The sequence below is a fragment of the Pithys albifrons genome, chromosome 2 (genome assembly GCF_047495875.1).
Source record: "Pithys albifrons albifrons isolate INPA30051 chromosome 2, PitAlb_v1, whole genome shotgun sequence".
Classification (NCBI taxonomy): Eukaryota; Metazoa; Chordata; class Aves; order Passeriformes; family Thamnophilidae; genus Pithys; species Pithys albifrons.
In genome coordinates this window covers 22163473-22186196 of record NC_092459.1, presented here as the reverse complement: position 1 = coordinate 22186196, position 22724 = coordinate 22163473, and the positions used below count along the sequence as shown (strand labels likewise).

General features: G+C 43.0%; 1 protein-coding gene across 1 annotated transcript in view; it reads left to right on the top strand.

Annotated features, from left to right (window-relative positions):
• The first annotated feature begins 203 nt into the window (after positions 1 to 203).
• GCLC (glutamate-cysteine ligase catalytic subunit) overlaps positions 204 to 22724 on the top strand; it is a 37460-nt gene continuing 14939 nt past the window's right edge. The window contains exons 1-6 of the mRNA XM_071548481.1: positions 204 to 518; positions 14979 to 15091; positions 16458 to 16640; positions 19250 to 19363; positions 20419 to 20477; positions 20571 to 20707. Of these exons, the coding sequence (XP_071404582.1) occupies positions 369 to 518; positions 14979 to 15091; positions 16458 to 16640; positions 19250 to 19363; positions 20419 to 20477; positions 20571 to 20707 (756 nt within the window). The 5' untranslated portion in view covers positions 204 to 368. The remainder of the gene's footprint in view (positions 519 to 14978; positions 15092 to 16457; positions 16641 to 19249; positions 19364 to 20418; positions 20478 to 20570; positions 20708 to 22724) is intronic.

The window sequence follows — 22724 nt, the reverse complement described above, 5'->3', positions numbered from 1 at the left end:
GGGGTCGCGGGGCGTGCGGGGTTCGCGGGGCGTGCGGGGGTCGCGGGGCGTGCAGGGGTCGCGGGGCAGCGGCGCCCGCGGATTCCCGTCCTGGCCTCGCCGGGGCCGCTCCGTCCCTGCCCGGTTCGCTGCCCGCGCCAGGCCGCGCTCGCGCTCGGGGGCGGCGCCGCAAACTGCTGAGTCACGGGCTGACGCGCGGCGCCGTCACGTGCGGCGCGGGGCTCGGGGCTCGGCCGCGGCGCTCAGAGCGCAGAGCGCACTCGCGGTTCGGAGCGCGCTGGGGCCGGGCGCGCCCGCTCCGCTCCGCCCCGCCGCGGCTCCGCTCGCCTCCCCGGCCTCCCTCGCCCCCCGCCTCGCTGCCGGCCGGCATGGGGCTGCTGTCGCAGGGCTCGCCGCTGAGCTGGGAGGAGACGCGGCGGCACGCGGAGCACGTGCGGCGGCACGGCATCCTCCAGTTCCTGCACATCTACCGCGCCCTGCGCGACCGCCACAAGGACGTGCTCAAGTGGGGCGACGAGGTGGGTGAGACCCCGGCCGGGCGCGGCCTCCGTCGCGGCCTCCGCCGCCTGCCCGGGGGGCGCAGGTGCCGCTTGGTGCGGGCCGGGCCGCGGTGCCGGGCACGGCTCGGCCGCGGCGGGACGGGACGCTGCGGGCTGCCCGCTGGCGCTTTGTTTACCCCGCACACACACACGCGATTGCTGCCTGCCCTTGCGCAGCACGGCTGCCCCGGTGTTGCCCGCGTTGCTGAAACGCTGAACAACTTGGAGTGTTTCCGCTTGGCAGCGGTCGGTTGGCCCGGGCAACCCCTCGGGCGGCGTATTCCCAGGTTGGTGATGCTCGGCAGGACTCGCTTCTTCCCCGGAGCTTGTGTTCTCTGGAGCGAGGTCTGAGTAAAGCATGTGTGTGCCTCGACTGCAAGGCAGTGCCAGCTCAGGCTCAGTTTTTGGGAGGAGAGCAGGACCGAGGGTGTGCGGGTGGCTCTGCAGTGCCAGCCCTCTCGCCGCTCACTGTGTCGCTCCTGGATCCCTGTAGAAAGGGACCTGGCGAGCCCTGCATTACCCTGGAGGCTCCCGGGCTTCCGCTGCGTGCCAGCCTGCCTTCCGAACGAGATCAGGATCGTTAGTCGGGTCGCGACTTGGAACTTTGTTACAGCTGCTTTGTGCTCGCGAACCGTAACTAGCCACAGGTCTTAGGCGCGTTGCCCTGTTAAACCCGTGCCGAATTGTGCCACAGCCTGACAGCACCCTGAAAGAAGAGTCTGTCTCCTCTGTTGATCCGTAGGATTTCCCGATGGACTCAGCTTTCGCTGGAGACGGGGAAGCAGCTTCACATGTGCTGCACTAGAAGCTGTCCTTGATCGTGGTGTTGGTGGGTCCGTCGTGGGTCACTTGGAGGTGTCTATGATGTGACTGCAGAGAGGCTGGAAGAGCAGGGTAGGACACAAACAGTGTGGGAACTTGGCCTTCGCATCTCTGTATCATGCACAGTTTGTTTTCTGAATGGCAAAGGCATTTGTGAGAAAACTTCACTCAAGTGGTAACAGTAGCTGTTCACAGATGCTCTTCAGTAGAGGAAAATGCTGTTCACCATGTGCAGCTTGAGAGAACTTGTCTCTTGAAGTCAGTACTTCTTTTAAGGAATCCATGTCACGGTTCGTATACCAGCAGGGCAGGAATCAGCCCACAGGAGCTGCTTCCATGAGTGAGTGGGGGCTTGGCTATTAAAATCTGTTCAATGAAAGTACATGTAGTCTGTACTACAGGGTTTTGCAGCCAGAGTGGTGTGGACTCTGGAAATTTAAATATACTTTTATCTGTCCCTGTCTGACATCTTTGTGTTCCCACAGGTCTTATATGACTGAAATTATGCTGACAAAAGAGTCTCACAGCCTTGAGTCCAGGAATATAGACAGTCTCCCTGTTTCTCTGAGACTTAGCTTGAGGGTTGTCTCATTAATGTTTAAGATAGGGTACTCATTTTTCAATGGGTGTTAGATTTTAGTTGTCCTTGCTTTCTCAGAGTTCAATTTCACAAGATAGCTAAGGTTCATCCACTAGCAAGCTGGTTCAGCTTCTCTCCCTTGTGCTCCAGGGTTGTGTTTCTGCTTCCTGCCTGGTGTTTTTACTGGCCATCTCAGGTCAAAAAGTTAAACCCAGCAGAAAACTCTTACTCCATTCCGTTTTCTAGTGTGGTTTGTTTTCTCAGCAGAGCTTCAGCTGTGTCAATGTGAGATGCAACAAGTTCTGCTTAGTGTGAGAAAAGTAGCAGGAGCGTGTGGAGGAAAAGAGTTATGCAGAACTGGCCCCTGCAGCACCTGCAGCTGCTCACTTGATAAGCTGTATGGTAAGACTTGACTCTGGGAGCCTCCTTCTTCCTTTGACCTGGGGACCATCCTGAACAAAGTATTTATGCTCACTAAATAGTGGTGCATTATGTTTAAAGAGATTCACAGTTTTCTTTTGTCATGCCTGGTGTGGCAAGAGGCAGAATTTTAAGAGCACTATCATTAAAGCCATGACTGATAAGAGGTAAGAGCCTTTTCTGAAATGTCCATGAACACTCAGAGATCAGGTAACCCTGTTCATTTCAGCAAATGGTAATAAACTCAGGTGTGGCAGCTTACCTTTGTTCTACTGTGTTATGCAATTATATATTTTTATGTAACACATCATTTAGTAGTGTGTTAACGGACCTGGTACTTGTAGCTGGTCTGCTCTGGTGCAAACACAAAACCATACTCTGTCCATAACTTACTTGGGCTGTGCTGTAGATAGACTAGTGCAGAAAGCAGTAGGTATGTTTTCCATTTTTCCTCTCAAATATGTAGTTATTAGAAAGTGGTGCCACATTTAAATGCAGCTTAGATGAATCAACTGACTAATTGGACAGTTTTCATAAAAAGCCTTTTGTGCACTTTGACCTTCATGAATAAAATCAGCCTGAGGGTGTTTAATTGTTTTAAGAACTTACTGAAGATAGAAATCGGGAATGAAGATGACAGACCTCATGTAATTGTGGAGATAAAATCAGAATAAACAAAATTACATTTCTGTTGAAGAGGTGTTTCTGAGACCGTGATTGGTGAAAAATGCTGCATTTTAAAATTATTTTAAGGAGTGCTCATGAGGGAACAAACCCTAATTTTGTTAGCATATACTGAGTTTGTCTTTCAGGGCCTGTGTGTGATTACTTTAAAGGTTGTTCCTATCTGTCTGATGCCATAGCAAAAAGGGAATACTCTGTTTGCTTGCCAGGATAGAACTAGCCTTCACTTTGGTTTTGTTTTTAGCAGAACTCCCCTTTTCAGTGTGTGTTGTAAAAGTCATTATAGAACTATGGTGGTCCTTTGGGATCACAGAATATTCTGAGTTGGAAGGGACCCACAAGGATCTTCAAGACCAGCTCTTAAGTGAATGACCCATACAGGGATAAAATCCACAACCTCTGTGTTATTAGCACCGTGCTCTAAGCAGCTGAGCTGATTTCAAGGCTCCTGGGGCCTCCATTCTCTGTGGTCCCAAGGGAGTGAAACTGTGAGCAATCATCATGTGCGTTCTGTTTCTTGGGTGCCAGACAGAAGTGTTGAAGCTGAGTGCTAATGGACCGGGCTGGGGGCATCTGTTTTGAAGGGGGCAAGACAGCATCACAACTTGCGTTGCAGAATAGCATTCCCTAGTGCTCACATCTCTTGAATAAAGAGCTGGAAAGATCAAAACACTGGTCCTGCTGCCTCTTGAAAAGTCAGCTCCCGTATTACTTGCAGGGCTAGTAGAACTAAGAGCTGTTACCTCTTTTGAGGTCAGTTGTTTTTTACTCTGTTTTCTGCAGCCATGAAGTCTTTGCAGTGGTAAAAAAAAAGCCTACAAAATGTGAGTGTAGCAGAATGATATTTGCTCTTTAAAAAGCTTTCTAAAGGTCTCCTTGAATCTGCATTTGCAGGTGAAGATCTTTTGCCTCTTAATCATCCTTCTGCCTCATTTAAAACTGACGGTTGGCCTCCCTGTTTGTGCTTGACTTCTCCTGGCTGTGAGGAATAGAAAACAGTGAGCTGTCTCATTATCCCTCATCAAACCCCACCTTACTATCCTTGCCTTAATGGTCACAAAAGTTGGGCAACAATTAGATCTGCTGATGAGACCCTGTCACAGTAACATGTGCTATCTCCTTGTATTTTCATCTTCCTCTTCCATCCAATAATGTTTGCTCAACTTTGGGTTTGCACACTTGTGATCATTAAGTTTTGTTTTGTTGCAGAATCAAAAACCTGCAACTTCTCAGTACTGTTTTAGAACTCCAGTAGAGGTAGCAGTTATTATGTGAAACACTGTGTTTGTACAGCTTGGCAGATCTTAGTATTTTAAACCCAAAAGAGTTTAAAGGGATTTTGACAGTAAGGCAAAGCCTATACTGCTGCTTCCCAGCTTTTATCTCCAAAAGCTCTTCTGTGCCAGCGCATTATTAGTCTCCTGTGCTGTTCACTGCCTCTTGTGTGCTGATTGCCTTCTTCTAAATGATGGATATTGCTTAAATTTCACTTTGCAGCTTTATGTGGACACGAATCAGACAAGTGGAAAGGCTGGCCCCAGTCTGGGCTCAGGGGCTGCTGCTTGTGCTGGCCGTGCACACGAGTGTGCAAGTCACGGTGGCTCACGCTTAACTACATAGACATAATATTTGTATGTGCATGTAATACTTCCACGGTCTGTAAAGGCTAAGGAGAAGCTGCTTCTGCATCTCAGAGTTTTGAGAAAGGTGTGCTGGAGGGAGATCCCCTCAGAAGGAGGAGGTGTAAATAGCAAACATGGACAAAACATGACAGTTTTGTATTAAAGTATGTGTGAGTGAAGTGGGAATCTGACTGGTTCGCCTCGTTTAGTGAAATTGGACATAATGACCGTTTTGTTTTGTATGAGTCTTTTTCCCATCAGTCTTGAGACCTAGCACACAGTAAGCACCTTCAGCTTTTAAAACGTTTTCTTAATGTAAACTTGAAGTAAAATTTGGAGGCCTTTAAATAGGTTTGATAATGATGTGTATGAGGCAGCATGAAAAACGTGCCACTGCACTGCTTGCAAGTTACTAGCTTGGTTTCTTTTCTTTCTGTTACTTCTTTCTCAGCCCTTTTTAAGCTTCCTTTGGTCTTTTTCCTGTACATTCAATTTATTCCCCTCGTTATCCTTTAGGTTTTTAATTATACCTTGTAAATAAGTTAAATGAGAACTAAAAAGACCATTTGCTAATCAGCACTTCCTCATGCAAGAAGCAAAATAGCTCTTCTCAGGTGCTGCAACAGGCCAGAGGTTTCTTACCGGAATGTCCCAAAGGTATTGCTTCTGATCAGAAAACACATGACTCTCTTTAAAGCTTTCTCCTTTATCCTGCTGAGGGGCTGGGCTATGAAAAGACCTGCATTTCCTTTTCAGTGATTATTACTGGCTAACTAGGAATTGCATTAATGTCTTGCTGCTGTTTATATCCTGTTATGATTTTTGTTTTTCTCGGGGTAGTAGCAATGTGTAAATTATTTGTTAAGAGACGTTACTTTACAGTCTGCAGAACTACAGATTGCTAAAATTATTGCTGCATATTAAGGAAATGGATTTGGGTTCAAATGCACACAATTTGAGGTTCCTGTTTGTCACCCTTTTAAAACTATGAACCAAATCTAGGGCATTTTTAGCAATGGTGAATCTAGCTCACCAGCTGCATAAAATAAGTACATAGAGCTACTATTCCTAAAATACACGGTTGAAGTTTTGATCATCTCGTTGCTAAAAGACAGCAGTGAGGCTTGGTGAGAGACACTTGTGCACGAAAATGTTCAAAAAGAGATAAGAAAGGACCAGAACTTCAAACTCCATGCACTGCTAGATGTTTGTCCATTTATCCAAACCACTTAAATAATTGTAGAGTGACTTGCAGAGTTTCTTTAATGCTTATCTGAAACCTTCTAACTAGCTCTTTGTTGTATATGTTATAAATAAAACAGAATCACAAAATATAGTTGTTGTGTTTCCCTGAGTGTCAGTAATAGGGTGTCTTTAAAAAAATTCAGCCAAGTTACTGTACAGATTCATTGTCACTATTATGATGATCTCACATTCTCACTTCATACAAACTGCTGCAATATACCAGTGTGCAGAAACTGCTTTGTTTTAAAGCTTTTCCTGGGAATCTTGTGCTTACAATGAAGCTAACATAGCCTGAAGCATTTTGATTTTTTTATTTGAATTTTTGTCATTTGAAGATGAATGCTTTTAGTCTTGCCCTCCCCTAGCAAATTCCCCAAACAGAATGCATTTTTTAATTTCTTTCATGCAGAAATTCCTCATGATGGCCCCTGCCAAATGTGGCATGTGTGTGGATGCATCTCAGTGGAAGTGTCTTAACTGATGTGCTCGCCTGCCTGGGGGGAAGCAGCACTCGAAGATTTGGTTATTTGTCACTTGTCCACCTGCTCATCCTTCCTCTCTGGGCTTTATTTGGCTAATAAAGGGACAGTGTAGTTACTCGTTTACAAATAGATTTAGTGCTTCCTTAATACCTTTTGTGTGGATAGTTGCTGTTTAAAGTAGCAGAGTTTCTGGGGCGGGGTCTGAAGGTTGGATGTTGGTGCATCAGCTCACGCTGCCCGACAGCTGTGAGTGTGTGTATATATGCAACCTCCAAAATGAGTGCATGTAAATATAACTTTAAATCCTCACTTGAACAAGACAGGTGCCTTTGAAGAGTCTTCATGGTTATTCCTTCCCTGGCTACTTGGACTGATGGTTGTGAAGCTACTTTTTCTGCCTGGCTTTATTCCTCTTGTCAGAGAACATCTAAACTAAACTCTTTAGCTCTCAAAACATGCACATTGTGTTAACCCCCCAATGGCTGATAATTTTGGTTCATCTTCCTGCTGCTCAGTTCTTCCACTGGCTGGATGGCAACACATGTATAGGTTGTAGTGCACCACTAATGACCTACCAGAGAGCTTTGGTGCTGGGGGCACTGTGCGTGTGAAGTACAAGACTCACTGTAGTTTATACTGAGTTCTCTTTGAAAAGGGAATTTTGTAATTAATGAAAACCAGATTGGCAGTTTGGGGGTTTTTTTTGTTGTGGGGTGTTTCTCTTTCTTTTTTTTTCTCCCCAAAACAAGCTGCAGCTTGTCATGAATAGGTAGCAGCTGCCATGTTAAACATTTATTTCCTCTTTCTCAATCTCAGATTTTAATAAGAAAACCTTAAGTTACCTACTGTTTTTATATTTCTGATAGTGAAATACTCTGTTCACAGTGGACTTCCTTCTGTGGATATCAAATGGATTGCTGTGGTTTTATCATGGGATATTTTCTATTGTAATTCCTCTTTTCCCACAGGACCTGTTCTTACTGTGCAAATGCCTTATTTTAGTTAGAAGTGTCAGAAAGGGTGAGTTAGAAAGATGAGAACAAGAAAGACTTTGTTGTTGATGTTGTATAGTTCCGTTCGTTTTTCTTAATTCTTGCTTTATGATGCAAAAGGCAACTTAGAAGTTTGCAGTGTCTTGTTTCACAGGTGAATGAATAAATAAATAAAGTTGTCTTTGGTGCAAAAATCTAAAACTATCATTATCCTAGTCTTAACAGTACTAACCTCAAGTATTACCTACTACAGCAGGCAAAGAAGACACTTTTTTTCTGTAATGCACCACATGTTACTTCTTTAGAATCATGCAAATGGTTATGACTTCTCAATTTTAGTTTTCAATAACCCAGTTTCCTGGTTTGTGGTGTGTGCAGCACAGAACATTCTCTAGTCACATTGTGTCATGTGCAGGAGAAAATCTGCAGCCCTGATATTGGCATATGCGAGGGAAATGGGCAAGAGCACTTAGCTGGGGCTGGCTCTATTTACTGAGGTGAGAGCCCCTGCAGCCAGTTTATCTATGGTCATCTTTATTGTGGCATAGAAAGTCTTATGGTTTTTATTATTGTCAGTGTAATGTAAAACATGAGTTGTGCTTTGTTTCTGGGACATGGTTTCTGCAAGTTGGTTTTGTATAGAGCTCATGATGCTGCTTTGTTCATTGGATTGGCCACTTCCAATCTCCTTGATCAAAATTAAGCATTTTGGGAATTATATTTGAATCTTGGTCCAGCTGTTTGTGGCAGATTTTTGACATGATTTCTGTGGCAGAGAACATCCATGGTAATCTCATTCTCATGCCAGTATGCAGCTTCAAGGCTTGCTGGCTAGAAACAGGATAACCAGCTTCTGTGGTACTTCCAGACTTGTTTTGTTCTGAAGTTTGCTCCCTCGGGGCTTAGACTCCCCTTTGTAAGGCAGTAAACCTTTCATTAGAGGTACATTACCAGCTGGTTATTTCTGTAGCTCCATGTTTTATCACAGCAGTGGTAAGAAAATAATTGCATAAAAAAACCATCTTGAGTATTATGCTCTGCATCCCTCAGAAGTATTTGTACCTACAGAAAGAGTATCTGCTTTTGTGATCTAATACTGTGGCAGAGGTTCTTTAATGAACAGTCAGGTTATTACAAGTTTGTTCTCTAGACTGTCATGTAAAGGTAATGATATTTTAATGATGCCATTAACTAACCAATAAATATATGAAGGAACAACCTTTATTTCCATAAGTGAGCTTAATAACTAGAGAAAAGGGTTTTGTTTCTTTAATGCTCTTGAAAAGAAAGTTTACCTCAATTTTTATTTTCTACTGTATACATAAATATATGAGGCATACTGGATGAAAATACTTATGTGTTGGTAGTGGATTTTGGTAATAGTAAACAAGAGCCATGAGACCTCATTGAATGTTCAAGAAAAAATTTCAGTCTCTCTTAAAGCTGCAGGCCTGAGGGAAGGTTTGTAATGAAGAGATGGGTAACAATTGCTCCAAGTATGTGTGGCAACAGCTGCCCAGTGGAAGAAAGAAGCTGTCATTTAAATTGCCCTTGAGCAACAGCAGTGGTCTGTGAGTCCCCTGTGATGAGTCTTTTTAGAATCACAGAATGGTTTGGGTTGGAAGGGACCTTTGAATATCATCTACTTGCACTCTGTGCCATGGGCAAGGACATCTTTCATTACACCAGGTTGCTCAAAGCCCCATCCAGACTGGCCTTGAACACTCCCAGGAATGGGGCACCCACATCCGAGATGGATGGTCAGGAGTGTGGTACAAGGCTAGTGCAAGGTGCTGTTCTGCACGGGTAGAGAGCATGCGAGCTTCTGGTGCTTTTCTCTCAAAAAAGTTTCTCTTCAGATCATTCTTCTAACTGTTTTCCTCTATTACATGATCTTTTCAGCACCTTACTTTTGACCTTACTAAAGTCCAAACTCAGTGCTTACCTATGTTCTCATGGGCAGAAATACTTTGTGACAGTTACTTGTTAAAAAGATTTTGACATTAATCCTAGGGCAGAGGTTTTACTCTCAGGTATTGCAGGGCTTTTGTTCCCTGTGTACTTAGCATGGTGGTGTTAAATTGAGTGTGCAAGGAGGGGGTTTGATATTGGGAAGCAGACCACTGCCAAAGCAAGTATTTGGACAGTGATACAGTGTTGATGTCCAGGTGTCAGAAAGATAAATTACTTGTCTGTAGAATTGCCTTGTTAAGTTTTTGACCTGCTTCAGTGTTCTCAGATCTGAAGAGTGAGGCTGATAAAGCTTGGGGAGAAGGATGTACTACTGATAGTGGGCACAAAGAACACAGAATTTACAGGGCATGGGGACATTTGGCACAACTCCCAAGATAAGTAAGAAACTAACAAAGCCAACTCAGCAACTGTGCTGTGATTGGCTCCAACTGAATAAAAGGTAATTCCGGCAGAGAGAGGTTCCCAGCACTGACTCACAGCCCACCCACTCAAGAAACGCGGTGTCCCAAAAGAAGGGAAGGACTGAGCATGTGGACTAATTAACATGAGAAGTGAGAAAATCATTTAACCAATAGAAGGTAGAATACTAATTAATAAGAGAGCTATGTAGTCAATCTGTTACTTCTTTGTTTGCTAAAATGTGTAAATGGTGTCAAGTTTTGATGATCAGGAAGCTTTTGGAGTTACCACCTAGCTCCCTACTTTGCACAAATTAAGAATAAAGGAATGTTCAGCCTTAAGCTGAGACAGAGGAGATTCAGATTAGATATTAGAAGAATTTTTTTCACTGATAGGGTGGCTGGGCATTGGAATAGGTTGTCCAGGGAGGTGGTGGAGTCACCATCCCTGGAGGTGCCAAGAGGCAGTTGGATCTGGCGGTGCATGATGTGGTTTATGGGTTACAGTGATAGTGCTGGGCTGGTGATTGGACTGGATGATCTTAAAAGTCTTTTCCAACCTTGACAATTCTATGATTAGATAGCGATACCTTGTCTTAGTGTGTAGATTGGCACTACACACCGGGCAATGAGCCTGCATTCTGTGTAAGTGTATGTAGCATGTGTGGCAACTTGGTTCTCCTTGTTCATTGGAATTCGTACTAAAAGGTTGCTTGACTGATAACACCTTCATTTATGAGAAGTGTGCTTTATGCAGAAATAATATATGTAATTATGGTCAAATAACTCAGGCATTCAAACACAAATAACTTGGGCATTCAAACACAATTTCAGACATGCTTACCTGTTCCCATAGAACTGTCATCTTTCGTTTTGCCACCAGGCAAGTCCAGCACAAGTTTGACTTAATGAAAGGAGAGTGGTTGTGGTTCTCAGCAGTTGAGAGGCTTCAGGGTCTCACTTGTAGTTGTATTTACAGAGGAAACATCAAAGAATTTTTAACAGCGTAAAATTTTCTTGGTAGCAAACTTGGAGAAATAATCATAGTAAGTGAAGTAATGCCATTTTGGATGCTGTTCCACTTGCAAGCTAATGGTGCCTGTGGCTTCGCAAGAGGATTCGGTGGCGGAGTGGAGCTGGTGTGGCAGTACTTTGTAGATGCAGTGCATTGCAAGCCAGTAGTTGAGAGAAAGGAAGCTTGTAAAGAGCAATGTTTCTTTGTGTTGGCTCATGGATAGGTCTGTTATACTCAGAGCATTTGCATTAACAAATTTATTTGCTTTTTTTAATGCATTTAGCTATGAACAGTAATTTCTTTTTTAGGCTTGGGGGGTGGGGGATTTAGAGCTTTCCCTTTGCAACTTTGCTGGCCAAACTCTTGTCCCTTTGCCTGATAAGGTGCCACAGCACTTCTGAGAGCCAGACAGACCTGGGCTTGTCAGGGAGGTTCATCCACTGAGGCTGCACTGAGCATGTCTGCCTGCAGAGACAAGCCGAGAGGCCACATCTTCACAGAATATGCCGAGTTGGAAGGGACCCACAAGGATCATTGAGTGCAACTCAGCCCTACACAGGACCATCCCCAAGAGTCACACCATGTCCTTGAGAGTATTGTCCATATGCTTGTTGAACTCTGTCAGGCTTGGTGCTGTGGGCACTTCCCTGGGAAGCCTGTTCAGAGCCCAACCACCCTTTGGGTGAAGAACCTTTTTCTAATATCCAGCCTAAACCTCTCCTGACACAACTTCAGGCTATTCCTTTGGGTCCTGTCACTGGTCACTAGAGAAGAGATCAGTGCCTGCCCCTCCTCTTCCCCTCATGAGGAAGTTGTAACTGCAAATGAGGTCTTCCCTCTGCCTCCCTCTCTCCTGAACAGAGACCAAGTGCCCTCAGCTCCTCCTCATACAGTTTTGTCTTAGCCCTTCACCATCTTCGTTGCCCTCCTTTGGACACTCTCTAAGAGCTTAATGTCTTTCTTATATTCTGGTGGCCAAAACTGCACACAATATTCAAGGTGAGGCCACCCCAGTGCAGAGCAGAGTGGAACAATCCCCTCCCTTGCCCGGCTGGTGATGCTGTGCCTGATGCTCCCCAGGACATGTTTGGCCCTCCTGGCTGCCAGGGCACTGCTGACTCATGTTCAACTTGCCATCAACCAGGACCTCCAGGTCCCTTTTCATGGGACTGCTTTCCAGCATCTTGTCCTCAGCAGCCTTGCAGCAGAGGCTGCTCAGAGAATAGAGAGATCTAAAGGGTTTTGCTGCAGGATGAGAGCACCGACTGGGAACTTGGGTCCAAAGTGGCCACCTTCTTTACCATGGCAGTGTATGCTGTCCTAGCTAGTTGTAAGTCAGCCATCTGCATCAGTAGTTTGACCTGACATGTATTTCGCTGCTTGCTAAGGAGCCTAGTTAAAATTAGAGAGAAAAGTGAACCCTGAAGAGCTTGACAAAATTGTGAGTGTTGGATGAAACCTCATATTTGGTGGCCCTTGGACTCTAGTAGATCTGCTTATTCTCTCAGTTTGGCTGCATTTCTCTGAACTTTATTTTGGATTGAAAACATGTGAGAAGGCTGTGAAGGATGAGCTGAAGCTGAACGTAAAAATGTGTGAACTCTGCATTTGTTTCTTTCTTTGTAGCTGTAGGGTAAATCTTTTGATGAGCCTAAATTACATTCTTTAAGGATGCCCATTCAGTCCCTCTGTGGGTTACTTGGAACACTTGACAGCAGTCTGAAGTTTTTTTTCTTTTCTCATTAAAATTAATGGCAGATCTTCTGTATGTTAAGACAGCTTTGAAGATTTAGTCAATGTTTCCTGAGGCAAGAGTAATAATTGTTTCTAAAGCTAGATCCATAAATACAATATATTCACTACTGTACTTGGAATATGAAACACTTTGATTTCTTTGGGTTTACCTTCTTGGCTTAATGTTTCTTTACACTTTTGGTGTGTTTTCTTTTGTAAAACTTGTAATTCGGTTTATAGAGACGTACAGTGTTCTCACCAGCAGCAGCTTATTGCAGCTACATTTGCAGAGGGATTTCTAAGACAGGAGGTTAATCATAGCAGCATACTCATGTAAAGGCAGATAAATGGTCAACTTTGGGGTCTCTCAAAGGCGGCTGCAGTTCCTTTGCCCTCCCTTCTGCTCCTGCCCCCACAAGCAGTGTGGGGGGAAGCCAGGCATGCATGGGATTGATGCCCATTGATGTGTCCATATTTATGGCTCACACATATGTACTCATATACCCCCTCTAGTTTAGGCCAGCTGTTACTGAGAATGATGCTTTTACAAAGCAGGATATGATGTTGAACATGGTAGGAAACTGGAAGGTGTAAAAGTCCCTTTTTCTTGACGGTAGTCAGGGTCAAGTGTTACTGAAGAGACTGGTACTAGGTAATAATTAAATCAGTGCTAGAATTTGTTCTGGCTTACTATAGTCTGTAGCTGTCTCAAGTAGATTATTGTGGCATAACACACACAAACCACAAAATACACCACACAAAGTGCTGTCTTTTACAGAAAATAGAAATCATTATTTTTCTTTAGGGGATTAAAATTTGATCTTAAAGAACATACAGCAAACATGTATAATTGCTGAATGAGCCCTTCCAGAGTTTGAGTCTGAGCATACTCTGTAGAATTACAAACACTCTTGGGTAATGCTGCTTGTGATTTAATTGCAAAATCCTTACAGTGGATTGTATTTTTTATCACAGGAGCAAGCACAGTTTGTCACAATACGCTTCCATTTGTGATTTATCACGATAAGCTTCCATGAACACTGAAGCAACCAAAGAATGTGAAGCCCACAAATCCACTTAGAGTGTGGTGGAAAACATGGCAAAAGTTCCCTGTGTTTTGGCAAGCTACTTTCCTGTATCCATCAGACTTCTGTACAAAATAGAAGTTGCCATGAGTTGATATTCTGCAACTGTAACATCAGCATTTTGCATGAATCTGAACCTGTGGGGGCTGGAGCAGTAATGTTTGTTAAGTACAGAGAGATGAGGCTCTGGGTGGTGTTGGAAAACGAAACAGAGGATAACAGTGCAAAACCTCTGACAGGTTCTAATTGTGAAATTGCAGCCTGAATTTTTAACTGTAAGTTGCTGTTTGAACTGGATGATTTATGAAAGTCTTGGAGGCAGCAGTTTGAGAGCCTCCAACAAAAGGTACTGCCTGTCACAGCTGTGTATGACTTGCTGTTTTTACATGGCAGGAAACACATCACACTTCCCAAAACACTGCAAAGCATCCCCTGCCAAACTGGTGTTAGGAAATAGGGTGTATCATTAAGTATTTAAGGGCTACAAGGTCCAGGCAGCTGTTAGATTACTGTGCTGGGTAGCACTCTGGAAGTCTTTACAGGAGCTTAGACAGCAAGTATGCTTGGAGATTAGAAAGTTTGAGGTGAGGGTGTTCCAGGTTTGGCTGCTTTCAGATGATCTCTGTTAGCAAAACAACATTCACTAGTGCTGGGACACAGCACTGCTGTCATTAGTGACTTGGTGGATTGAGTGTGGGTTGCACCCTGGGGACAGGGACGGGCAAGGAGGCAGATGGCTGAGGGGAAGTTACACCACGAGGCGGGAGGAGAAGAAAATGCTGCAGCAAAGTTGAATCAAGTGGAGCGGGAAACAGAGCCGTGTCCTGTGCCCAGAGCTGGAGTGCATTAATGGCAGGACTGATGATGTCTCATAACAGCTATGGGCTTTCTGTGGCATAAATGAGGCATTCCTGCTAGTCTTTAAAGCTCCAAAAAGTGATGAGTGTGAATGGATTTCTTGTAGAATTACTCCCTTTTTTTTGTTTGTATGGGTGTTTTATCAGCAACAGAGTCTGTAACTCATGGCGTGTCAGTGAAATGTTTGTGGGTAATAGCTTGCATGGGGTTTTCATTTTTTCTTGTCTAAAAACAGCATGGAGACAAATATGAATTCAGGATTTTTTTTGTGTGAAATAGCCCAAATTAGAAAGGGAGGGAAAGAAATTTCCAGGAATTTCAGTTCTTTATTCAAGATGAAATAAGCCTGCAGATATCTTCGTCGGTACTGCTTACCACATTCATAGTTAGTGATGGTTTTTATGCTTGTGTAAAGTTCAGTGAAACATCTTTTTTTTTCCACTTGATGCTTAAAACTGGGTGCCAATGTGTTTGTGTCTGAACAAGTCTTACTGTTTAATTGTTTGTTTTGTTTTTATTATTTACAAGGTGGAATATATGTTAGTAAAATTTGACCATGAGAACAAGAAAGTACGCCTGGCACTCTGTGGTGAGGAAGTTCTTCAAACACTGCAAGACAAGGGGGAGAAGGTAAACCCAAAGTGAGTAGCTGTTTCCTGTTTCTTTTTTTTTTTAGTCCTTCAGTAATGATACTCTACAGAATTTTGTAAACCTGGCTTAACATTCAAGACTTCTGTTGGTAAAACTGTAAACCACAGATACTGATATTTTCAGATAAATCTGGAGTTCAGGAAGTGAAAGATTTTGAGCACACTTGCAGGCAGTCCATGTTCTTTTTGTGTTTTGCTTTGAAAAAAAGGAGGGTGTAATGGTGAGCCCACAGAAGTTGTAGTTTGTTTATTCTTTTGTCTTGCTCTGATTCTGTGTCCACATGTACACAGTAATCCCTGCCCCATAAAGCATATGCGTGTGTGCATCTGCTCCTGTATCTCTGACTGAGGGCTGTATGGGGAGAAGCATGTCATCTGTAGGACCACTCTCCCATTATTGTAAGAATTAGAAATGTAGATGTAAGGATCTCTCCTGGTTTGATAACACCCCTACAAAGGAAAGCTTTTCCCTATCCTCCCCTGTGGAGTTTTGAGGAATAATTTCATTATGTCCCTGTTTCAGCTATCCAGAGAGCTGTGAATTACCTTCTAATTGATGGGCTCAGAGAAATGAGACCAGAGACAGCAAAGTGTTTTGGCTGAAGAGAGCCAAAAGCAGGTCACTTGTTACAGAACGATAGATATGAAAGGCTTTTGTACCCTGGGCCTGTCAGCTTCTCTCTGTCTACCTTAACATCCTCTTCCAGTAAGGCTTCCCTGTCTCTCTTGGTAGAGGGACTAGTGAAAGCCTGTGAGTAAAAACCCCTTTGCTTTGGCATAAAAACTATTGTCAAGAGAATAGTAGGAGAGAAGTGGCTCTGCCTCTACTAGGATATGCTCCACAGAGCTGCCATGGCTTCACAAAGGCATGGGAAGGTACTTCTTTGTAGGGCTTAAGTTTAATGCTCTTAAACTGCATTTCATTTCTTGACCTGAGAAATTTGTGAAACAGGACCTCGTATTCACAGGCAGTAAAATAAAAACTGGGACATAACTTCTGTCTTGCCTTCTACTGCGGAAGCAGTAGCGTGTTATGAACTTTCCAGTTTTAGTTAAAATCCCACGAAACAAAGCTTAAGACAGATACTAAAGGTGATTGCAATTTGACATAGGCAAATTATGCTTATTGCACTATACAGCGACACTTCTAACTGCCCAACTGTGCCTTGCTTTGTTGGTACCATTGTACCACCTTCTGGCAGTGAGGTACATTGGAAGGTACGTTGTGTTACTCTATCAAATCATCAAATTTAGGGGATTTTTCTTGCAAGTGGTATTAATTTCTGAAATTCTCACAAATAATTCCTCTTTTTTGAAGTTGCAGAAATATTTAAATGAGGCTATTCTTTTATTGTAGCCACCCAACACTCTGGAGACCTGAATATGGAAGTTACATGATTGAAGGGACACCTGGGCAGCCATATGGGGGAACCATGTCTGAATTCAACACTGTGCAGGACAACATGAGGAAGAGACGTCAAGAGGCTGCTTCTGTACTCAAAGAAAATGAGGCTATTTGCACTGTGACATCATTTCCAAGGTGAGATGGTTGTTGAAGTGTAATGCCATGTTTCCTGTTCTCCTCACACAATTTTTCTCCTTATTGCATGTAGCTAAGCTGTACATGAAATAGACAGTATGATTCAGTTGAAGTACTGACTTGATGTTCCAGTCATGTTTCCTAAATTTTTTATTGTAGTGAGCCAAGCAAATAAGCATCTTCTATATTTTTAGCTTGTTTCTAACCTGTGATGATTTTGTATTAGGAGAGAATACCTGAATATTCATAACATAAAGTGTTGTATCTAGAGTAGTCTGCCATCTTGAATTGATACAGCAAATCATATATAAAAGGTTTCTCTTTACCTGTTTTCCAAACTTAAATCTTTATAAATAGCAGTTTTGCAAAACATGGCTAACCTGATCTATTTTTTAACACTACTTTTTCACTGAGTACATGTAAGCTTCTGGTAGTTTGGAACGCACAGACTTAAGACCTCTGTAATACAATACTGTACTTACTGAGTCTAGAACGGAGAGTATCTTTCCTGGGTTGATAACACCCTTACAAAGGGTAGATTTTCTCCATTTTATTGTTGTTAAGAGATTCTTGAAGAAATTACATTCAAGATGTACTTCATTACTTAGGAGAAACTGTACTTCATGACATTCTTTTCAAACATAATTCTAGACAGGGATTCATTCTAACTAGTCTGGTCAGTGAAGTGAATGAAGATAGTTATGCTTATAATAATGAAAAAGTTGCTCTGCAGTAGAAGAAAAGCAGTGGGCCTTACTGGCTGATTTCTTGTGTACTACAGAATGCAGTGGCCCTAAATTCTTGCTGAGGGCAGGAACAATACAAAATACTCAAATAGAAGCGAAGTTCAGGTGCCAAAACACCTGCATTATGCCCCATGAATGCTGTTTTAATAACAGTCTGTTGACAAAATATTCTTTCTCTTTATCAGAACTGTATTAGGTGTAATAAGAACTTACTTAAAGTCCAGTGGTTAAGTCATTCTCAGTGTATTACAGAATCGGGTTTTTCCCCCCTGCAATCTTTACAACTACATTATGTCATTAAATAAATATTATATACAAACATTTTGGACAGTGTTGCAGGGAATAAGGGGAGGGGAGTTGTTCATCACTTTGTAGATACAGATAAATACTTCTTACATCACTGTAGGAGCAATACATTGGACTTCAGTGAAAGTCAGTAAATAATAAAACACGGTTTGTTTATTACTTATGGATCATCCCAAACATAGTTTCATCCCTCAGAGATAGCTCTCTCTAGGTTAGCCTGGTTTAGTTTATTTTTTCTGCCTTTTGCTATCTTGCCCTTCAAATCCTGTTGGTTTGACTGGAGTTGTGCTAACATGTATTTCTGAGGTTTCATGGGTTTGGAGTTTTATGCCACATTCTCTTTGCAATGACTTGTATATATGCCTCTGTGCATATACTTGTGTGTATAATAAAAAAAAGGCGTTTAAAAAGACAAACTTGCTACAGTGCCAATAGAAGAAAGGTAAAGAAATAAGTTTATTCAAATTAAAATAACTCAGTTAAAAATGAACAATTTGAAAATGTTTAAATATTAAAAAAATCTAGTTTAGATATTGAGCAAGTGTCCCTAGTTCTTAAATTCATGAGCCCTTGCTACTGGACTAGAAAGTTGTTTTCTTTCTTTAGGACTGGATGCAGTTTACAGTGTAGCACTTACATAAGTGATGAAGCTGGGTTTAAAAGTTGTAGGACAACTTGTATACTTAAACCAGGAAGAAGAAAACAATAGTGAAATACATGTTGAGCATAAATAATATTTTCAGAAATGTGTTTCCTGGTATTTTGTGTAGTTTATTTGTAGCTTTATCAGCCAGCTTTTTAATCCATCCAAATACTAGAGCCTCTCAAGGTAACGCAATTGTCCAAGACAACAATCTTTGCCCCTTTTACTGAGCAGTGTGGAGAAACTCATCTTCTGTTACTTAACCTCTACCTTGCCAAATATTCTTTTGTCTAAGCTGTACTGAAAGCTTAGTCTTGTTTCAGGTGATTTTGAAACTTAGAGTTTCCCAAAGGGAAGGGTTGTGTTCTGATTAGCTTGCATATCTTTTAATATTTTACAGCAAATAGCTGCAATATTTCTTTAGTTATTACTTTACTCTCATAGGGATTTTCAGAGTTCTCAAATTACAAACCCCTGAAACTCGGGATGTGTATGTCATTTAAAACTACCTCTAATTCTTACAGAGTTGGTTTAGGTATGTATTTTAACAGGGGTAGGTTGTTTGGAGCAGAGCTGGATAAATGAGTTCAGCAATCAGCATTAACCTGTATCCTCTAGAGAAACTCTTTAAGGCACAAAATGCAGTTGCATGTCAGTATTAACAACAAGAACTAACACGCTCTAATTTGTGTGTATACTCTACATAATCCTGTGAAGTCTCCTGCTTCGGCCACTGGAAATGTCGATAAAGATAGGCTAGTGGTTTAAAAAAAGAAAAAAGGGGCTGTTGTAACCACCACAGAAACTGGTTGTTGGCTGGTTGTCTCCTAGAATCCTAATCTCTGATCATCTGACCATTTTAAAATCACAGTCTGTTTTCATTACAGCGTGGATCTCATTGTTGTGTTACACAGGTTAGGGTGTCCTGGGTTTACACTGCCGGAATATAAGCCAACACCAATAGAAGGAGGAGCTTCAAAATCCCTCTTTTTTCCAGATGAAGCCATCAATAAGCATCCTAGATTTAGGTAAGAATATCTGGGGGCACTGATTGAGAAGCTGAATATTTTTTCTTTGCCTGAATATCTTAGACATAACTGCAAATTCTTTATGTTACTGGAATAGAGAGCACTCTGCCTAGTTGCTGCAGATACCACGAGGACTTGCACAGAAAGGGTTGCGATGACATGTATGACTTAAGAACGTAAACCGTAAAGTTCAAGTAACTGTATAATAGTTCACACTATTAGGAGGCAAAAGGTTGTTGATTTTGCTACTGCAAAATTGTTTCCGGTTTGAAATCCCATACCTATGCTTGCATCACAGTTAATCCAGCTCTTGCTTAGGTACATCACAGCAACATCTCAGTGTAAGCAGTGTCTTGCCCTAGTTCCTCTGAAATGGAACATGTTTTACTTCTGTAGTCTGAGAGGCATTTTCACTGTAAGGTGAGACTTTGGAGAATGAAACTTATTCAAAAATTAAGCATATCTTTCAACTTGCTTAGGCAATTAAATGCCACCCTGACATCAAATCCCATCAGATCTCGGAAGCTCAGCAGGATCAGGCCCGGTCAGTACTTGGATGGGAGACCTCCTGGGAATACCGGAGGCTGTAGGTTCTAGTCCGAAAGACTTCACTGTCACCGTCCAGGCTCACTGGGCCGTGGCAGATGAACCTTAGGAGCAAAGTGTGGGGCCAGTTCTGTGCACGCTGTGCCTCACTTAAAAAATCCACTGCGCAGGCTCGATGGACACACCCACATGGGGAGAGCCCTTCCCAAATCATTGTTCACAAAGCCTCTTCATCATCTTTTAACTTGCCCTTGTGTTCTTCAGGTCTGTAGCCTTTTACTTCTGACTATTTTATCAGCAAAGTACTGTGAAATCCATCAAAATAAGACTGACTTTACTGAATTAAAAATCAGTGTTGTCTATCTTCAACCAGGAAAAAAAGCATCCTGAAGGAAAATACTCTAAATAAATAGAAAATTGACATTCTGAAACCCTGAGAATTGTTTACAAACAAGCATCTGCTTGAAGAGAAAATTTCAGATCATTCAACAAACTTCTTTTTGTTATAGTACACTGACCAGAAACATTAGACACCGAAGAGGAGAGAAGGTTGTGATAAATGTACCAAGTGAGTTAATTCAATCTCTCTTTCTTTTTTCTTTTTCAAAATAATTGTTCAGTCTCATGCTCTGTGTTACTGAGTATCTGTATTTTCACACAGTATTTAAAGATAAGAACACGCCATCACCATTTATTGAAACGTTTCCTAATGATGATGGAGAAGCAGCAAAGGCAGCTAAACCAGACTATATATACATGGATGCCATGGGTTTTGGAATGGGAAACTGTTGTCTTCAGGTAAAGTGCATCTGCTTTCAAGATGTTACTGCATGTTTTCTTCCCTAAATGCTTCCCTTTTTAAGACTCGCCTTATGTCTACTTTCTTAATTCATCTGATGCATTTTCAGTCAGTGTGGCAAAAGGGGAAATAGAAGAACAAATGTAATGTTATGTCTCGTAATCTAGTCTTAAAATCTAGGTGTATTGAGTTGGATGGCCAGGTTTTGGTAGAAGAGAGGCTGAAGGTGTGGCTGCTGTGAGAAGTGGTTGGAAGCTTTCCCCATGTTCAGTAGAGCCAATGCCAGCTGACTCCAAGACAGACCCACTGCTGGCCAAAGCCAAGCCCATCAGCCAAAGTGGTAGCACCTATGGGATAAATACATTAAGAAGGAGTAAAAAGCTGCACAATGGCACTGCAGCTGAAGAAAGGAGTGAGAATATGTGAGAGGAATAGCTGTGCAGGCACCAAGGTCAGTGAAGAAGGAGGGGGAGGAGGTGCTCTAGCGGCATCTCAGCTGTGTCACCAGGAGTCTACAGTGAAGACCATGGTGAGGCAGGAGGTTGACAGTGGAGCAGAAATCCACCTGCAGCGAATGGAGGACCCCACACCAAAACAGGTGGATGCACAAAGCAGACCTGTGGGAAGCCTGCAGTATAGCAGGCTCCTGGCAGGACCTGTCTCCCCATGGAGCACCCATGCCAGAGCAGTCAGTTCCTGAAGGACTGCCCCCTATGGAAGAGACCCACACTGGAGCAGTTCATGAAGTGTAGTGCATGGGAAGGGCTGTCACAGTTGAAACCCAGCCAGCAAATAAATACCACACTCCCTCACACACATATCCCTCACACATGTGAGGAGGAGAAGTGGATAAAGGTGAAACTCGTGGGTGGGGATAAGAATAGCTTAATAATTGAAATAAAGTGAAATGCAATAGTATGATAATGAGAGAGGGGGTAATAAAACTCAAGAAAAAAGTGATACTCAGTGGTACCGTTGCTCACAACCTGCTTCCAAATTCTCAGCCAGTCTCTGAGCAACAGTCAGCCCCTCCCATCCAACTCCCCCCTAGTTTATGTTCTGAGCATGATGTCATATAGTATGGGATATCCTTTTGGCCAGTTCGGGTCCTGGCTGTGCTCCCTCCTGGCTTCTTGTGCACCTGCTCATGGGCAGAGCATGGGAATCTGAGAAGTCCTTGATTTAGAGTAAGCCCTGCTCGGCAACAACTAAAATACCAATGTGTTATCAACATTATTCTCATACAATCCAAAACACTGCACTGTACCAGCATTTAGGAGCAAAATTAACTGTCCCAGCTGAAGCCAGGACAAGGACTCATGTTGGAGCACTTTGTGGAGAACTGTCCCATGGGAGTAACCTCATGCTGGAACAGAGGAAGAGTGTGATAAGTCCTTCCCCCTGACAAGGAAGGAGAAGCAGAGACAATATGTGATGAACTGACCCCCGTTTCCATTCCCTGTCCCCCTGCGCTGCTGGGATGGGAGGAGGTAGAGAATTTGGGAGTGAAGTTGAGCCTGGGAAGAAAAGAGGGGTGGGGGGAAGGTGTTTTAAGATTTAGTTTTGATTGTCATGATTCTACTCTGATTTGAGTAGTAATAAATTCAGTTATTTTCCCCAAGTCAAGGCTGTTTTGCCTGTGAGAGTAACTGGTGAGTGATCTCCACCTCATCAAGTTGGGTCAGAGTGTTTATCTGCTGGAGGGTAGGAAAGCCCTGCAGGGGGTGCTGGACAGGCTGCAGTGTGACAGACTGGGGGCAGAGTGTCTGGAAAGCTGTCCAGGAGAATGGGACTTCAGCGAGCTGATTGACAGGTGGCTTAACATGAGCCGGCCGTGTGCCCAGGTGGCCAAGAAAGCCAGTGGGATCCTGGGCTGTATCAGGAACAGTGTGGCCAGCCATTAATAGGGAAGTGATTCTTCCCTTGTACTTAGCACTAGTGAGGCCACACCTCAGGTACTTTGTTCAGCTATGGGCCCTTCAGTTCAGGAAAGATGTTAAGGTGCTGGAGGTGTGT